At 48.9% G+C, this 15357-nt stretch overlaps 1 protein-coding gene across 4 annotated transcripts in view; it reads left to right on the top strand.

Moving 5' to 3' along the window:
* ANXA6 (annexin A6) overlaps window positions 1–15357 on the top strand; it is a 52235-nt gene that overhangs the window by 23651 nt on the left and 13227 nt on the right. For all 4 annotated transcript variants that reach the window (XM_004280331.3, XM_012536953.3, XM_012536954.3 and 1 more), the window contains exons 12-20: window positions 755–877; window positions 2336–2394; window positions 3798–3876; window positions 5585–5666; window positions 6930–7024; window positions 7591–7704; window positions 9063–9153; window positions 9974–10053; window positions 10655–10708. In XM_004280331.3, the coding sequence (XP_004280379.2) occupies window positions 755–877; window positions 2336–2394; window positions 3798–3876; window positions 5585–5666; window positions 6930–7024; window positions 7591–7704; window positions 9063–9153; window positions 9974–10053; window positions 10655–10708 (777 nt within the window). The remainder of the gene's footprint in view (window positions 1–754; window positions 878–2335; window positions 2395–3797; window positions 3877–5584; window positions 5667–6929; window positions 7025–7590; window positions 7705–9062; window positions 9154–9973; window positions 10054–10654; window positions 10709–15357) is intronic.

The following is a 15357-nucleotide window of genomic DNA, read 5'->3' on the forward strand; positions in this document are numbered from 1 at the left end:
GTATATGTCAATCCCAATCGGAAACCCATGCTTTTTAAATACTATTAAACAGAATGTTTATATACAATGTACGTAAATAAGTGAAAAACAGTTTGGCATTTTCTGCCAAGATTCATGATGTTCATCCCTGAGACCCGGGTACTGAGGGTAGTGCTTCCCAGGACTTTACACACATGACACACAGAAAGTGGTGATATTCCCACAGTGCACCAGGCTGAATGAATCATTTGTTGCCAGAGGCCATAGGCCCAAAGTCCCTGCATGGCCATCCCACAAGGACAAGTGGCCTGTAGCCCATCCTCTGTCTTCCAGCGCCAGAGTGAGCTGGACAGCTGGGCCCCGCAGAGACGTTTGCCTGTATGATGTGTTCATAAGAACGTTCATAGCAGTGTTGTCCATATTATGAAAGAACTAGAAACAACCCAGTGTCCATCAGGAACATCATGGACAAATAAATGCATAGGGGTGTATTTACAGAGTTCCAAAATGTGCAAACCTAAACCACGTATTGCTTAGAGTTACAAAGTTAGGTAAAATTATGAGGGTATCAAGGATGGAATGACATGAGGTGGGGGAGGAAGGAGATAAAAGCAGGAGGGACACACAGGGAGCTTCGGAGGGATTGGCAATTTGCTGCTTTCGTTCTTAACTTTAACATTTTATCTCAAAAAGTTGTATTTTCAGTTGAGTTGGGGGCTGTCAGCACTCCAGCCCCCTCTCAACTCCCTGTCCCCCAAACCCGCTTGTCTTGCAGGGGCTGGGGACTCGGGACAACACCCTGATCCGCATCATGGTCTCCCGCAGTGAGCTGGACATTCTCGACGTCCGGGAGATATTCCGGACGAAATATGAAAAGTCCCTGTACAGCATGATCAAGGTGAGGTGCTCACGGGGGTACAGAGAGGGCTGAGGAGCTCTCCCAAGAGAAAAGGCACTGTCCTGGAAAGTTGGGCATCTCATGGGGATTCCAGGAGCCTCAGCCTGTGGCATCTTCAGGAAATTTAAGGCAGCTCAGCAGAGGAGCAAGTGTCCAGGGTGCTTGTAAGACCTGAGGCACCTCTTTAGAGGAAGGCAGGGCGGGGCCATGAAGAGCATGAAGTTGAATCCAGTTTGAGGGCTCCATCCCTAGGGCAGTGAGAAGTCAGCCTCCTGAAGGCAGCAGGAGGCACTGAAGAACACAAAGAGGGTTTATTTGGGACCTGTTGGCCCTGGGCCAGGCAATGACTCTGGGCTGTCCAGCCCACGAGACTGGAGACAGGAGACAGATGCAGAGCTGGTTGAGTTCTCCTTGTTTCAGGTGAGTGGGATAAAGCTTTCTGAGTTCAAGCTGAGCTCCCCAAAGTGTGTTTCTTTTTTTTTTCTTTATAAATTTATTTATTGATTTACTGATATTTGGTTGTGTTGGGTCTTTGTTGCTGTGTGCAGGCTTTCTCTAGTTGCAGCGAGCGGGGCCTACTCTTCGTTGCGGTGCTCAGGCTTCTCATTGCGGTGGCTTCTCTTGTTGCGGAGCACGGGCTCTAGGCACATGGGCTTCAGTAGTTATGGCTCACGGGCCCTAGAGCACAGGCTCAGTAGTTGTGGCACATGGGCTCAGTTGCTCCGCGGTATGTGGGGTCTTCCCGGACCAGGGATCGAACCCGTGTCCCCCGTATTGGCAGGCGGATTCTTAACCACTGCGCCACCAGGGAAGCCCCCCAAAGTGTATTTCTAAATAGGAATTGTATAGGCATTGTGTGCAAAAATGTCCCATGGAAAACGTTTGGGAAAAAGTAGAATAAGCAAAGATAAGTCAGCTTCTTTACCTCAGCACTTCTCACAGCCTTCACTTTAGTATGTCCATTATGAGGCTCCAAGAGGGATGTGGAATATGCCGTGTCTATCAAATGTACATTTGTTTGTTTGGTTTTGGCACTCCCAATGTTTTTGCTCAGGGAGCCCTATCTTATGGACTATTTCATGTGGGAGAGCACGGCTGGGGCTTATCTGGTGGCAGGGGTGTGCTGAGGCCAGCTGTCTGGGGAAGGCATCTCTTCTTAATTCCACGTTCAGTAAAGGCATATCGGTCGCTTGGAATTGTCCATTGGAGGTATTTACACCATGGAAATTGGCAAATGCTACAAATCAGGGCTTTTTTTTCTTTTTTTCCCAGAGAGCCAGTTGTTACTACTTACCAGTACACCACTTTTTGGTCTCAGCCACCTCCAGACAGGAGGAGAGTCAGGGCTGCTGTGAATACGTGGACAGCCTCCCCCTGTTTGGGGGAGAACCTCCCCTCCTTGTCTGAGAGGATCCCAGGGCTGAGTGAGAGGTAACCTTTCTCTGTCTTTCTCCCCAGAACGACACCTCTGGCGAGTACAAGAAGACTCTGCTGAAGCTGTGTGGGGGAGATGATGAGTAAGTGACCTCCTGGTCGAGGGCTGGAGGGCGTGGCCTCGGGCGTGGCCGCAGTCGTGGCCGGTCAGGATTCTCTTGGCCTCATCTGGATGGATGGGTGGATGGATGGATGGATGATGGATTGGATGGGCTTGGGGATTCCCCGAAGGTCAGAGCACCCCACAGGTGAAAGTCTGCGTGTCCATGTATGTGCACATGAGTGTGGTCTCCCATACATGGAGACGTCTACTCCTGTGAACTTGGAAATCAGCCTGGGGGTGTGGACCAGGAATCAGAATATGAGGGTCTAGGCCCTGCTACTTTCTTCACAGGTGCTTCTCGGTTTCATCATCTGTTAGATGGAAAAAATACAGATGCCTGCTCTGACTACTTGTTTATTCAGCCTCTCTATTAAGTACTCTCCATGTGCAGGCATTGAGGGGAAGCACAGTGATGATGCCTCCGGCCTAGAAAAGCATACAGACCAGGGTGTACGTACATGATGGGGAAGTATACGAGCCTCTGAGAGCCCTCAGAGGGTGCACTATGCCAGACGGGGCGGGGAAGCTCCTGGAGACAATGAGGCTGAGATGGAAGGAGGAAGGTGAAGAGGTGAAGACAGGGCCTGGAGGGAGTGTTTGGGGTGGAGAGAGGGCCTAGAGAGGAGAAGGCACAGCCTGGTTCATTTATGTAACTGAGGTCACACTTCTGTAGCATGCTGGGGAGAGATGAGGCTGAGAGGTGGGCAGGGTCTGGGGCCTCCTGCTGGCACACGAACCTCACCTAAGGGTAGCAGAGAACCAGCCATTGGAGGCGTTAAATTGGGGCATGACTTGACCAGATTTGTGTGCTAGGAAAGGAGCTACAGGTACTCTGATTTCCCTTCTCTGGGGCTTCTAATGATCCAGTTAAGTAGGGAATACGAGAGCCTCCCGTTTACCTTTGTTAAGCGCCTTAGGGGCTGATGCAGTTCAGCAGATATTTACCTGGCAACTAATAAACCGGGGTGCTTGGCAGAAGGAGAGGTAGAGATGGCGTGGCCCTAAGCTGGTCATGGACGTGTCTGAGAGGGGAGACTTGGATAGAAGTCACTCAAATTATAAAGAGGAAAGGGGAGGTTGAGGGACTAGAGAAATCATCTCCTGCGTGGGGCCTGGCGCCAGGAAGGCTGCTGCTCAGAGCCAGCATGGTGGGGGGGGGGGGGTCGCAAGAGAGGGTAGAAGGTTCTCAGAGGTGGAGGGAGGGCTATGGTGAATGGGTGAGGCCCAGGCTGCAGAGAAGGGAAAGCCAGATGGATTTACTTAAAGTGTGTGTGCATGAGTGTGTGTGTGTGTGTGTGTGTGTGTGTGCGCTTGTGTTGTGTGTGTGAGTGTTGCCCACGATGACCTTCCCTCCTGTCCTCTCCCTAACACCCTCCGTTCCAGTGCTGCTGGCAAGTTCTTCCCGGAGGCAGCGCAGGTGGCCTATCAGATGTGGGAACTTAGTGCAGTGGCCCGAGTAGAGGTCAGACCCTCCCCCCACCCCGCCTGCTTGACCTCCTGACCACAGTTTCCACTCTTCTGCTCGCACCTTCCTGCTGCTCTGGTTGGCACCCAGCTGCCCCCTGGTGGCCAACCCGAGACATTGAGTCTCACGTCTTGAAGCTTCCTGTTCTCTGCGGAGTGATGGATGGGTGGGTGGGCACTCTGGTGTTGGCATCTGATTCCTGCGTTCACCTCTCACATGCTGGGGGGTGTTCTGCCCCACTAACTACTAACAGACCTTGCCAAATGGAGACTTGGTTGGTTCAGTAGCGGGGCCTGTCCCATCCTGGGTCCGACAGTTGGGTTTTGGAGGCATGAAAACTGAGAACAGCTGGGCACCCCTGGGTGCACTGGGGGATTCTTGGTCATCCTGACCATCCTCAGACCCAGAGTCCACACAGGGCAAGAAGGAAAGGTTTCACAGAAGTACTCAGGGCAAACGCATCCAGGGACTGGTAGCCCTTGGCCCCTACGAAAATATTTGGAACCTAGGACTCTATTACTCACTCGCTAGCTACCTTTGGCGGGTCCCCACCTCTCTCTGTCTCCATCTCTCAGACGAGGCTGTTCGACATGGCAGTCTGGATGCCCTCCAAGGGCTCTTGTGCTCTGATGTTATAGGACGGCGTTTCCCCAATCATAAGGCAAGAGCTGTCATCGCAGATGATGTTAAGTCATATGAGAAATGAATTGCGTTTTTCTTCTGGGGAGGGGGACCTCCATGGCATTAAATAACACTGAGTCCCCATAGTGAGAAAGCTGCCCCACTTCACTTTCATCAACCTTATTGTTAATGTCAAAGAAGGAGTCTCAGTTTGGTGCCACGTCTTTGCCATAGTCGCTAATTTCCCCTTTTCAGAAAGAGCTGAGAGAGCTAGCTTCAGGTTCACAGCTGCTGGCAAGCAACGGTGTCTTGTTAAATTAGGTGGTATTTGAAAACATGTGTTTTGTTTTTATGACATTTATTTTCATGGGTTATTATCAGTTTATGGCACATGACACCAACTTTCTATTCATGATAGTGATATAAAATTATTTTCATTCATTAATTCATTGAGCAAATTTTTTTGAGAGCTTACCCCTGTGTCAGGCACTGCTGCAGGCTCTTGGGGTATATCAAAGAAAGAAATGGACCAAAATCCTTGCCCTTTAGGCATATTTAAATACACTTCAAAATGAATGCATTTAAATAAAACAGAAAAGAAGCTGAATTAAGTTAAAATATTAAGAAATAACATAGGATGTACACAAATATAGAAAACATTATGAAGTCATTCAGGAGTGACTGAAATTTGGGCAACTCTGTTCTGGTATTTCAGAACATTTCAGTTGCCTTTTCAGGGAGAGTGTTTCTCTAAGAGGCAAAAAGACCTTGGCAACAGGGCAGGGTTCCGAGGGACTGGGTTCCAGTGCAGCTGGGCCAGAGCTGACTCCTGGGGCAGGAGCCCGGCCTCTCTTCCCCTGACAGCACTTGACCTGCTCCCAGGCCTGGGTCTGTCGCTCTCCTCCCTCTCTCAGCTCTAGGGCAGGGGTCTGTCTGCTGTGCCTTCACCCCCGCCTCTTTCCCCCCAAGCTGCTTGGTTTGGGGCTCATGGGGAAAAAGCCTCCCCTCCCTCGCATGCTCCTCTCTTGGCCTGGCCCCCGGGGGACCTCCAGGCACCTGCTGAGTCACTTTCTGCTTCTTGCAGGTGAAAGGAACTGTGCACCCAGCTGGTGACTTTAACCCTGACACAGATGCCAAAGCCCTGCGGAAAGCCATGAAGGGACTTGGTAAGGGGCACGTGAAAGGGACCAGGTTGGCCTCTGGAGCAGCAGGGGTGTCAGGTCTGGCAATGGGCCTGGCAGGGGCAAGAGCTGAGGCCTCAGACTGGGATCTGCAGGATGACGAGCACTTTATTTGCTTTGAGTCTCCACCACCCTGGAGCCTCCAGCTCCCTAGGTCTAGGGAGGAGAGGAGTGAGGGCGTTTGTAAGGAACATTCCCAGAGACCAAGGTGCTCCCAGGCCCTGGTATAGAAAAAAGTACTAGGTGATAAGGCTGGGTTTTTGCTCTGGCTTTGCTGCGGACTCACTGTGTGACTTTGGGCAAGTCCCGTAACCCACCTGGGGGTCTCAGTATCTCCATGCATAAAATAAGGGATGTGGACCCTGTAACCCAAGAGGCCATTTCTGGCGTGGGAACACCCCCTGCTGGTTGCCCACATCCAGGCCTCCGTTTGGCTTAGATGAGAAGAACCACCTGTGGGTGGGTGGCCTGTCCTCAGGAAGGCCAGCGGGGACAGAGCATCTGGGTTTGGCTTCCGTTGCCCTTTCTCCCCCGTCTGTCTAACAGCACCTCCCAGGGGAGCTTGGGCTAAGTCTTTTACCTTCTGGGCCTCATTTTCATTTGTCTCATGGGAATAATAATATCTACCAAGCATATCTAGGACTGTAAGATGACAGGGGTAAACATGCTCTTGAAAGATAGAGTCCTTAAAAAATAACTAACTAAATAAATAAAGACAGAGTCCTGTGCCAGGTCTGAGGTTGATGGCATTGATCTGAGGGGCAGGAAATGGTACCCTGATGCCTTCCAGAGTCAACCTGCTGTGGTTAGAGGGACTTGGGGTCCAGCTTTCAGGGCGTTACAGAGAAAGGACGCAGGGTCCCCAAAAGGACTTAGGTTGTCAGGTTGGAAGGATCCCTTAGTAACCCCTCCAGCTCTTCGTGAAACAGAAGGGGAGGGGACTTGTCCAAGGGGATGGCCATTGCCAGAGCTGGGACTAGAACTCAGAAACCCTGGCTCTCCACCCAGTGCTCTCTGCTCCCCCAGGGGTCTTTGTTTCCTCAACTAGTGACACAGCAGAAAGAAGTGCAGAAGGAATCCAGGGGAAGTTAGTGTCTTGGGCCAGAAGCAAGGCTCCTGCAGGGACTTGGGGGCATAAGACTGCCTATCTTGGCCTCTACCCTGACAAAAGTGGATGGGGCCCATCACTGGGGGAGATGGGGGAGCTGGGCCAAGGCCTTCCTCTGAACTGTGGTTTTGGGGACTCAGGAACTGACGAGGACACCATCATTGACATCATCACGCACCGCAGCAACGCCCAGCGGCAGCAGATCCGCCAGACCTTCAAGTCTCACTTTGGCCGGGTAAGGGCCTCAGCCTGGGCCCTGGGCCCCGCATCCACGCTCCTCCTTGGAGGGAGCTCGGCCTGTCACAGCCAGCTCTGCACCTGGGTCTTCATGGCAGTGGGACCCCCCGCTGTGGCCACGTGTTCTTGGAGTGTCTCCGGCACTGGATTTGGGCTGCCTGCACACACACCTCTCCCTCCCACTGCACCCCGGGTTCCTTGTGGTCAGGAACACGTGTGTGACTGGCTCCACTTAGAGCTTCGATCAGGGATGTGAGTTGTGTTAGTGGCATCTAGTTTTGGCTGACCAGTTTCCCCAGGATGGAAATGGCACTGCCCCCTTTCCTTCTGTGTCTCCTGCCTCCAAGGAGAACAAGCAGGTCTTCCTCCAGCTTGGTTTTTTTCCCCCACCCTCTTTGGCTTCCTCAAAACAGTGAACCCAGTGTCAGCCAAGACAGACACAGGCTCCCACGATCCCTGCATCCACGTGGAGCCCCCGTCTCCTCCTTCCATGTCTCCTCCCTGTTCCAAGTCACATGTGGGCAAGTGCTGATGTTGGCGTGACCTTGGTTCTGCTCTCTGCAGGACTTGATGGCTGACCTGAAGTCTGAGCTCTCTGGAGACCTGGCGAGGCTGATTCTGGGGCTCATGATGCCACCGGCCCATTATGATGCCAAGCAGTTGAAGAAAGCCATGGAGGTAAGGTGTCGGCACCAAGGGAGTAGGGTCCAGTCTCTGTGGGTGCTGTGGGTGACACAGGCACTCCTCCCAAGCCCAGGTGTGTTGGGTGTAACTCCTTGGTAGAGCCCCTCCCACACCTATCCTGGGCTCAGTGTCTTAGCTCAGTTCCCTGTCTCATCAACCCACAAAGGCAAGGCTTCTCTTTTGTTCCCATTTTACAGATGAGGAAGCTGAGGCTCAGAGCTTAAGTTACTTGGTTAAAGTCGTAGCACTAGGAAGTAGCAGAGCTGGAATTTGGATCAAGTCTGTCTGATTCGAGTGCCTGACTTGACAACCACATGAAACCACTAGAGTTTTCGGCTCCTCAAGGATTAAGAGGAGAGCAGACATTCCCTGGGCAAAGCAAATTGAGATTATTGTCCTTTTAAAATTCCTGGACGAAAAAATGAATGACTTAAAAACATGGAATTAGGAGAAGGATGGGGCTAGACCATGGATCTCAGAACACTCTGAGGATAAGGCTGTCCTCATCACACACCAGCTTTTAATAAAGAGACTGTTGAAGCTTTCCTTCAGGTCAGAGAACCCAGAGACCAGTTGACCACTGGGCAGTAACCTCCCAGGACAGAGACACGTCTTACCTTTTTTTATAGCCGTTGCCCCAGCAGCTTGCACAGTGTCTGGCACATAATGGGTGTTTAATAGATATTTGAATCCGTCAGTCAGCCAGTCTTGTCTGCCTCCCTTCCCTCCCCCAAGGTGGAGACCTTAGAATAATAGTTTCCTCAGCTGCCTCAGTCCATGTATCATCCGTCAAATCCGGATGTAAACAAATGTACCTTGTTGTTTTCCTTAAAGCACGGAACTTGTTGTTTTCTTCTGACAAATATGTGTTCACCATGAAAGCTTGGGAAAACATACACAGAGCAAAAAAGAAGAAAATAAAAATCATCTGTGATCCCTCACCCACCCGGAGACCGCAATCACTGTTACACTGTGATGCATGTCCTCTGTCCTTTTTATGTACTTAGATATAAATATTTATATTCAGATATGTATGCATATAAGCATTTTTATACACACACACACACACACCCCCATATCCTGTATATTCTTTTCTTTTTAAAATTTTTGGTCCAAAGCACTTCTCATGGGAGGTTCTGGAAATCTTTACAAGCTAGGATGGTCCCTTGATCGTGCCAAGGTCTGGTCTGGGGGCCACATCTGAGGGTAAAAAGAAAATTAGGGAAGGCTTGGTCTGAGCGTTGACCTCCTGCGTGGTTTCTTGGAGCAGGGGTCTCTTTGACCTGGGCCCGTCGGGCCTCTGTACGGGGGTCGGGGCTGTGGTTCAGATCCTCTTTGCCTTGACCTTCTAGGGAGCCGGCACAGACGAAAAGGCTCTCATCGAAATCCTGGCCACTCGGACCAACGCCGAAATCCGGGCCATCAACGAGGCCTATAAGGAGGGTGAGTGTGGGAGGCCTGGGGCCAGTGCCGCTGGGAGGTGTGGGCGGAAGAGCAGGTCCCCCAGCTCCTGGCCTCACCCTACAGCCCTGCCCCATCTCCCTCCTCTCAGGCCACGAGGCTTTGATAAACCCGTTGGGTGTGCCCAGTGCTGTGTCTGGGAAAAGGGTGCCCCAGATGGCGTCCCAGCAGGACAGAGGCCTGGAGGTAGAAGAGGGTTTGACTGGGAGTGGGAGAGAGAGCACCCAGGCCACTGGAGAGAGAGGGTGGCTTCATGGGCGTTTGGCCTGTGCAGTCACACAGGGCCCCACATTCAGAAGGCCCTGTGCCTGGTTACATGCTTTGCTGTCACCGTCTTGAAATTTTTAATAAATTTTTAACAAATGATCCCATATTATCCTGAAGAACCTTGCGTGTCAGTCCAAAACGTTTTAAGCATTTTCTCTTCTGAGCAGCTTTAAAATGGTAGAGTCTTTGAGCAGGGAAGTGACATGATCAGAGCTGTGCTTTTGTGTCCAGCAACTGCCATGCAGAAGCGAAGGTAGGAAAGAGAGTGAAGATAGAGAGGCTGTTGTATGGGAGGGGGGAGAGGCACTGAGCCCTCAGCAGGGACAGGAGCAGAGGGAGATGATGGACCGATGGACACATCACTGTCAAAATCAACAGGAGCGTAGCTGGATGCCCCCAAGAGCCAACTACAAACTCCTTCATCTCCACCACCCCGCCAGCACTGCTCTGACTTCAGTCTGCCCTTCTAGGACCCCTTCCCCATCCCATGTCCTTCTTGGCCAGCAGGTGCCCACACCTCCTTTCTCTGTCTCAGACTATCACAAGTCCCTGGAAGATGATCTGAGCTCAGACACGTCCGGCCTCTTCAAGAGGATCCTCATCTCTCTGGCCACGGTGTGTGAATTCACGGCCCCAGGCCTGCTTGGCCCTCTGGGGCCCTGGGAGTGGGGGAAGGGTTGCTGCAGGGAAGGGCAGGGAGTTAGGAGTCCACTCCTGATGAGAGGATGTCTTCCCCTGCTGCCTCCCCAGAGTCTTACCACTGAGGCAGTTACTACTTGTGCAATGCCTTCTCCATTGTTCACTTTTCAAAGCTGGCTTAGTGCCCCCTTCTCCAGGCAGCCTTCCCTGATTGCCCTCAACCTGGCTTTTTGGGCCCCCAGCTGACAGGACAAAGCCATGTAGGTGACCTTTCCCTGTGTCATCATCCAAGAGCTTCTGTTACCATCTCTTGAATTCTCGCAACCCGGGCGCCAGGCCCTGATGCACAGTTATGGCAAGCTCAGTGTATCTGAGTCAGGCATTGGGCTAAGCGCCTTCCCAATGTTTGTGTTAATGCTCATGACTGCCTACCTTATGAAGGCAGGTTTATTGTCCCCATGTTACACATGAGGGAGAGGATTCAGAGAGGTGAGTGGCTAAGCAAAGTCCTGTGGCTACTGAGGGACAGGGAGGGTGGATGTTTGGAGGCTGAACTTTCTTGCTGGTCCTGCTACAGGGGAACCGTGAGGAGGGAGGAGAAGATCGGGACCGGGTGCGGGAAGATGCCCAGGTGAGACACCCCACCCCATCCCCCGCCCAGTGACTCCAGCTGACATCTGTCCATGCCAGGCCCTGGCTATCTGGGAGTGGGGAAGGCATCTGGCAGGACATGGCTGGTGTGACCGGCTACACTTAGACTTTTGGCCTCTGCACCTCTCCACCCTTAGAAGTGAGACTAGGACACTTTCCAGAACTTTCAGAGAGAGGCTTGGGAGGGTGGTGCTGATTCTACCGACATTTCCTATGTGAAGAGTAGAGCTCGAGCCCTAGACCCTCAGAGGTAGAAGGAACCTATGGATGGTCCAGGTCAGGCCCCTCATGTTACAGTTGGAAAATGGAGGCCCCGAGAGCGTGAATGGCTTCTGAAAGTCACACAGCAAATCAGTGGCCCAGGTGGAATTGACCCAGAGGGCGCTGGTCTGGGAGCGTGCTGGGAAGGGGGCCTGAGTGCTAAAGGTCTCAGTTTATTATCCATAAAATGTGACCAAGTCGAAGAGAATGTCCTGGGAGACCTAGAAAGGGAGTTCATCGAGGGCTGGGGTCTTTGTTTTGCTCACTGATGTATCCAAAGTGGCACATGGTTGGTACTCAATATATATCTGTTGTTGAGTGAATAGGGGGGCAGGGGGTTCTATAGGGTCTCCTGGATGCTCTGCTGCTACCCTGCTTCTAAGGCTGATGAGCTTGAGGTCTGGAGATGGCTTCTCATGGAGGCTGGACAACCCCAAATCCATTGTCCCTCTGGGTCCCCATGGACCATCTGCACTGTCCCCACTCACCTGTGCCTTTTTCCCGGCATCCTCTGGCCCGGCCCAGGTCCAGGGGTCAGGCATAGATACCACAGCCAGTGTTTCCAGCCCCCTTCTTTTACAGTTGGTGGGTTGAAAAGAGCCCTGATAGACTGGGAGTCAGGGCAGCAGCCCTGTTCTGAATTCTACCAACAGAGGTGTGAAATGTTACAGCACCCTCTGAGCTGAAGAATCTGTAGCTGTAACCCGACAACTACAGAACTATTACAGTGTGTACTGAGTAGGATGCTGAGGCTATTTCATACTTTGGTATGACCCCATTTTCTTACTGGAGGAAAAATGAAGCCCCTTACCTATCCAAGGATACAGTTTGTAAGTGGCCGAGGTGTGATTTTAAGCCGGGTTTGCCTGACTCCAAAACCTGCACTTAATACCATTTAATATCCTCCAGGACCCAGTATAGTAATTTCCCTGCAGCTTCCAAACCAGGTAGCTGCTGGTATCTAGTTTTCCTGCCCCTTGTTTGGAATACAGTTGTCAGAAGCTACAGGGTTCCATTCAGATAAGGTATTCCAAATATGTTATAGATATGTTTAGGGGGCCTAGCCTGGGAACCCAGTCTAGGGAAGCCCCCCACTAGACTGGCTTGCTGAGACCACATTTCATCCCCTCATTCAGCAGGTATTTATTAAGTACTGCTGTGAGCAGCCCCATTGTGCCGTTAAGGGTCTTTGAACCTGGCTTTCTCCTGAAAGCTCAACCCAAATCCATCCATCACCCTGAAATTCATCCTCCGGGGAATTCTACTTGGTGCCTGGTCCACCTAGGAGGCTGTGCTTCTAGTTGCTGCCAGCAGGGGGCAATGGTGGGCCTCACTGGCAGCTACTTTTCAGGAGAGAAGCTGGGAGAGAGAACCTGGGTGGAGTCAAAGGGAGCCAGAGCCAGACCCCGCCCAACTCAGCTGCTTCTCCAGATTCACAGTTGCTAGACCCTGATCTTAATGTGGACTCATTTCCTTATAGCTAGAAATATTTTGTTTCTCAAGTAATACATATTATTTTGTAGAAACTTTAGAAAATAGACAAGCAAAACCAAAAACAAAACCCCATAACTTACTACTAATAAGAGCTATTTTAGAATATTTTATTCTAGTTGTCTTTTTATGTATTTATAAAAATGGATTCCTGATTTATAACAGTTAAAAATGAGTAGTCTGTGAATACGGTAACATATTATTTAAAAATCAATAGCATCATTTAATGGCTAAATACTTAAGAATCTACCAAACTTCTTTTAAAAAGCTCTCTCCCTGGCAACCAACTCTCATCACATTCATGATTGTTTTCCTTAGAATAGATTTCTAGAGGTGAATTGGGAATGCTGGAGGAAAATGTATACAAAAATTGAAGGCATTTCACATGCAGAGCCAAGGTCCCCCAGAAAAATAATGACATTAGTGCTTGACGGTGTGTGCTTGCTGGTTTTACACCTCCTCCTTCCCAGGCTCTCACTCTGGGCATCGAGAACAACCTCAAGCTCTTGGAAATCTGGGTCTGTTATGATCAGGTGACATATGACCAGTGTTTACCTGTTGCCCCACAGTATTGCAAATAGCTTGCCCTTTACTCTCAGTGTTCCAGTGTGAGCAGTAAATCATGTAAATAATCTAATTATTATAGACCCAGAGTGAAATGAAGAATTGTGGCCATTTTTAGATAATTCAATCTCCAGGTTATTTTTTAATATAACAGCTTTATTGAAATATAATTTGCATACTATCTATTGACCCATTTAAAGAATACAATTCGGTGGTTGCTAGTGTCTTCACAGACTTGTGCAACCATCACCACAGTAATTTTAGAACATTTCATCATCCTAAAAAGAAACCCAGTACATATTGCAGTTCCTCTCATTTCCTCCCAACCCCCCAGCCCTAGGCAATCACTAATCTACTTTCTGCCTATATAGATTTACCTATTCTGGACATTTCATATAAATGGAATCCTACAATATACGGCCCTTTGTGGCTACTTTCTTTCACTTTATTGTAATATTTTCACAGTTTGTCCATATCATAGTATATATCAGTACTTTATTCCTTTCCATTGCCAAATAATATTTCATTGTATGGATATATTACTTTTTTTTTTTAACCTCCATTCATCAGCTAATAGGCATTTGGGTTGTTTCTACTTTTTAGCTATTATGAATAATGCTACCATAAACATTTGTGTACAAGGTTTTATGTGCACATATGTTTTCATTTCTCTTGGGTGTATGTCTACGAGTAGAATTGCTGGGTCATGTGGTAACTCTAACTTTTGGAGCTTAATTTTGGCATGAAGTGGCTCAGCTAATAAGGAAAAGCTTTTGTGTTGAATATCTGGAAAATTATTGTAGTTACCCACTGCATTTTTCATATTACAAATAGGATGGTCTTCAAGTGCTTTGAAAAAACAAATATATCTGGGGGTTCTTCTCATCCAAATAAGTAAAGAATCTTGACACTTTAGATTCCATTTTGTTTAATTTTTTAAACATCTCCCTCTTTTTAATAGCAATACTAGACTTTTTAGCATAACTTTTTAAAAAAACCTGTGGTAAAATACACGTAACACATTGTACAATTTGCCATCTTAACCTTTCTGAAGTGTACAGTTCATTGGCATTAAGTACATTCACGCTGTTGTGCAGCCATCTCCACCATGCATCCACTGATCTCTTCATCTTGCAAAACTGAAACTCTGTACCCATTAAACAGCAACTGCCTACTCCCCCTCCCCCCAGCCCCTGGCAACCACCATTCTGCTTTCTGTCTCCGTGAAGTTGACTACTCTAGGGGCCTCATATATTTGAAATCATACAGTATTTGTCCTTTTGTAACTGGCTTATTTCACTTAGCATAATGTCCTCAAGGTGCAACCAGGTTGTTTTTAATATGGAAAAGTGTAAATAAAAACCAGAAGCATCCCATAATCCTAGTAGCTCTGATAACTCCTATTTGACTTAAAAAAAAAAAATTAACGTATTTGCATGTTGAGGAAATGTAAACACAAAATTTCAGGAAAAATAAAACAAAATGCAAAAGCTCTTCCCCCCAGTCCTTCTCCTTGAAGGTAACCGCTGTTAACAGTATCTTGACTACCCCTCTAGCACGACTTCCCAGTAAATATGTAAGAGTGAGCATACATTTATCTTTTCTCATCTAGATAAAAGGAACACTTACACACAGCATGCTGTACTTTACTTTTCTGCTTAATTTAAATGGAAACCCTCTCCTTATCAGCCCTGTAGACCAGTCTGATTCTTTTTACTCGCTGCGTGGATTTCCATTACTAAATGAACCATTGCCTGTTTAACAAGTGATCTAGTGATGGTTTCCAGTTTTTCTCTATTACAGTGAACAATATCTCCAAAGACTTCTGCTGGTTTATTTGTAAGAGAAATTCCTAGCCACGTGAGGTCGCTTGATCAAGCGGGTGTGCATTTTGAATTTTGATAGACATTACAAATTTATTTAATGCAAAGATTTCTAAAGCCCAAGTCTAGTGAGATGTTTATAAAGAGGATGATTTCAGTCTGCCCAATAGAATAAAGTAGTTGGCAGAGTTTCGGGAAAAAAAAGAAAAGGCAAAACTCAGTCTGGGGTACACAGGACTGGCTATATTCTGTTCCCAGGCCCTGCGAGTCACAGCTATTTGCCTAACAAAGTAGTGTCCTAACCTCAGAATTTTGTGTTCAGCATAACGTGATGATGAAAATTCACCCTTGTAAGATGACTTGAACAACTGGCATCTTCCCACCTGATCGGCTGCACGTCCCCTCCAGGCCTCAGCTTTCCTGTCTCCTGCCTGTAACATGAGGGGGTAAATGACAGGTCTCCTAAGGACCCTTCAACTCCGAGTGTGGT

Source organism: Orcinus orca, chromosome 3 (genome assembly GCF_937001465.1).
Source record: "Orcinus orca chromosome 3, mOrcOrc1.1, whole genome shotgun sequence".
NCBI classification, from domain to species: Eukaryota; Metazoa; Chordata; class Mammalia; order Artiodactyla; family Delphinidae; genus Orcinus; species Orcinus orca.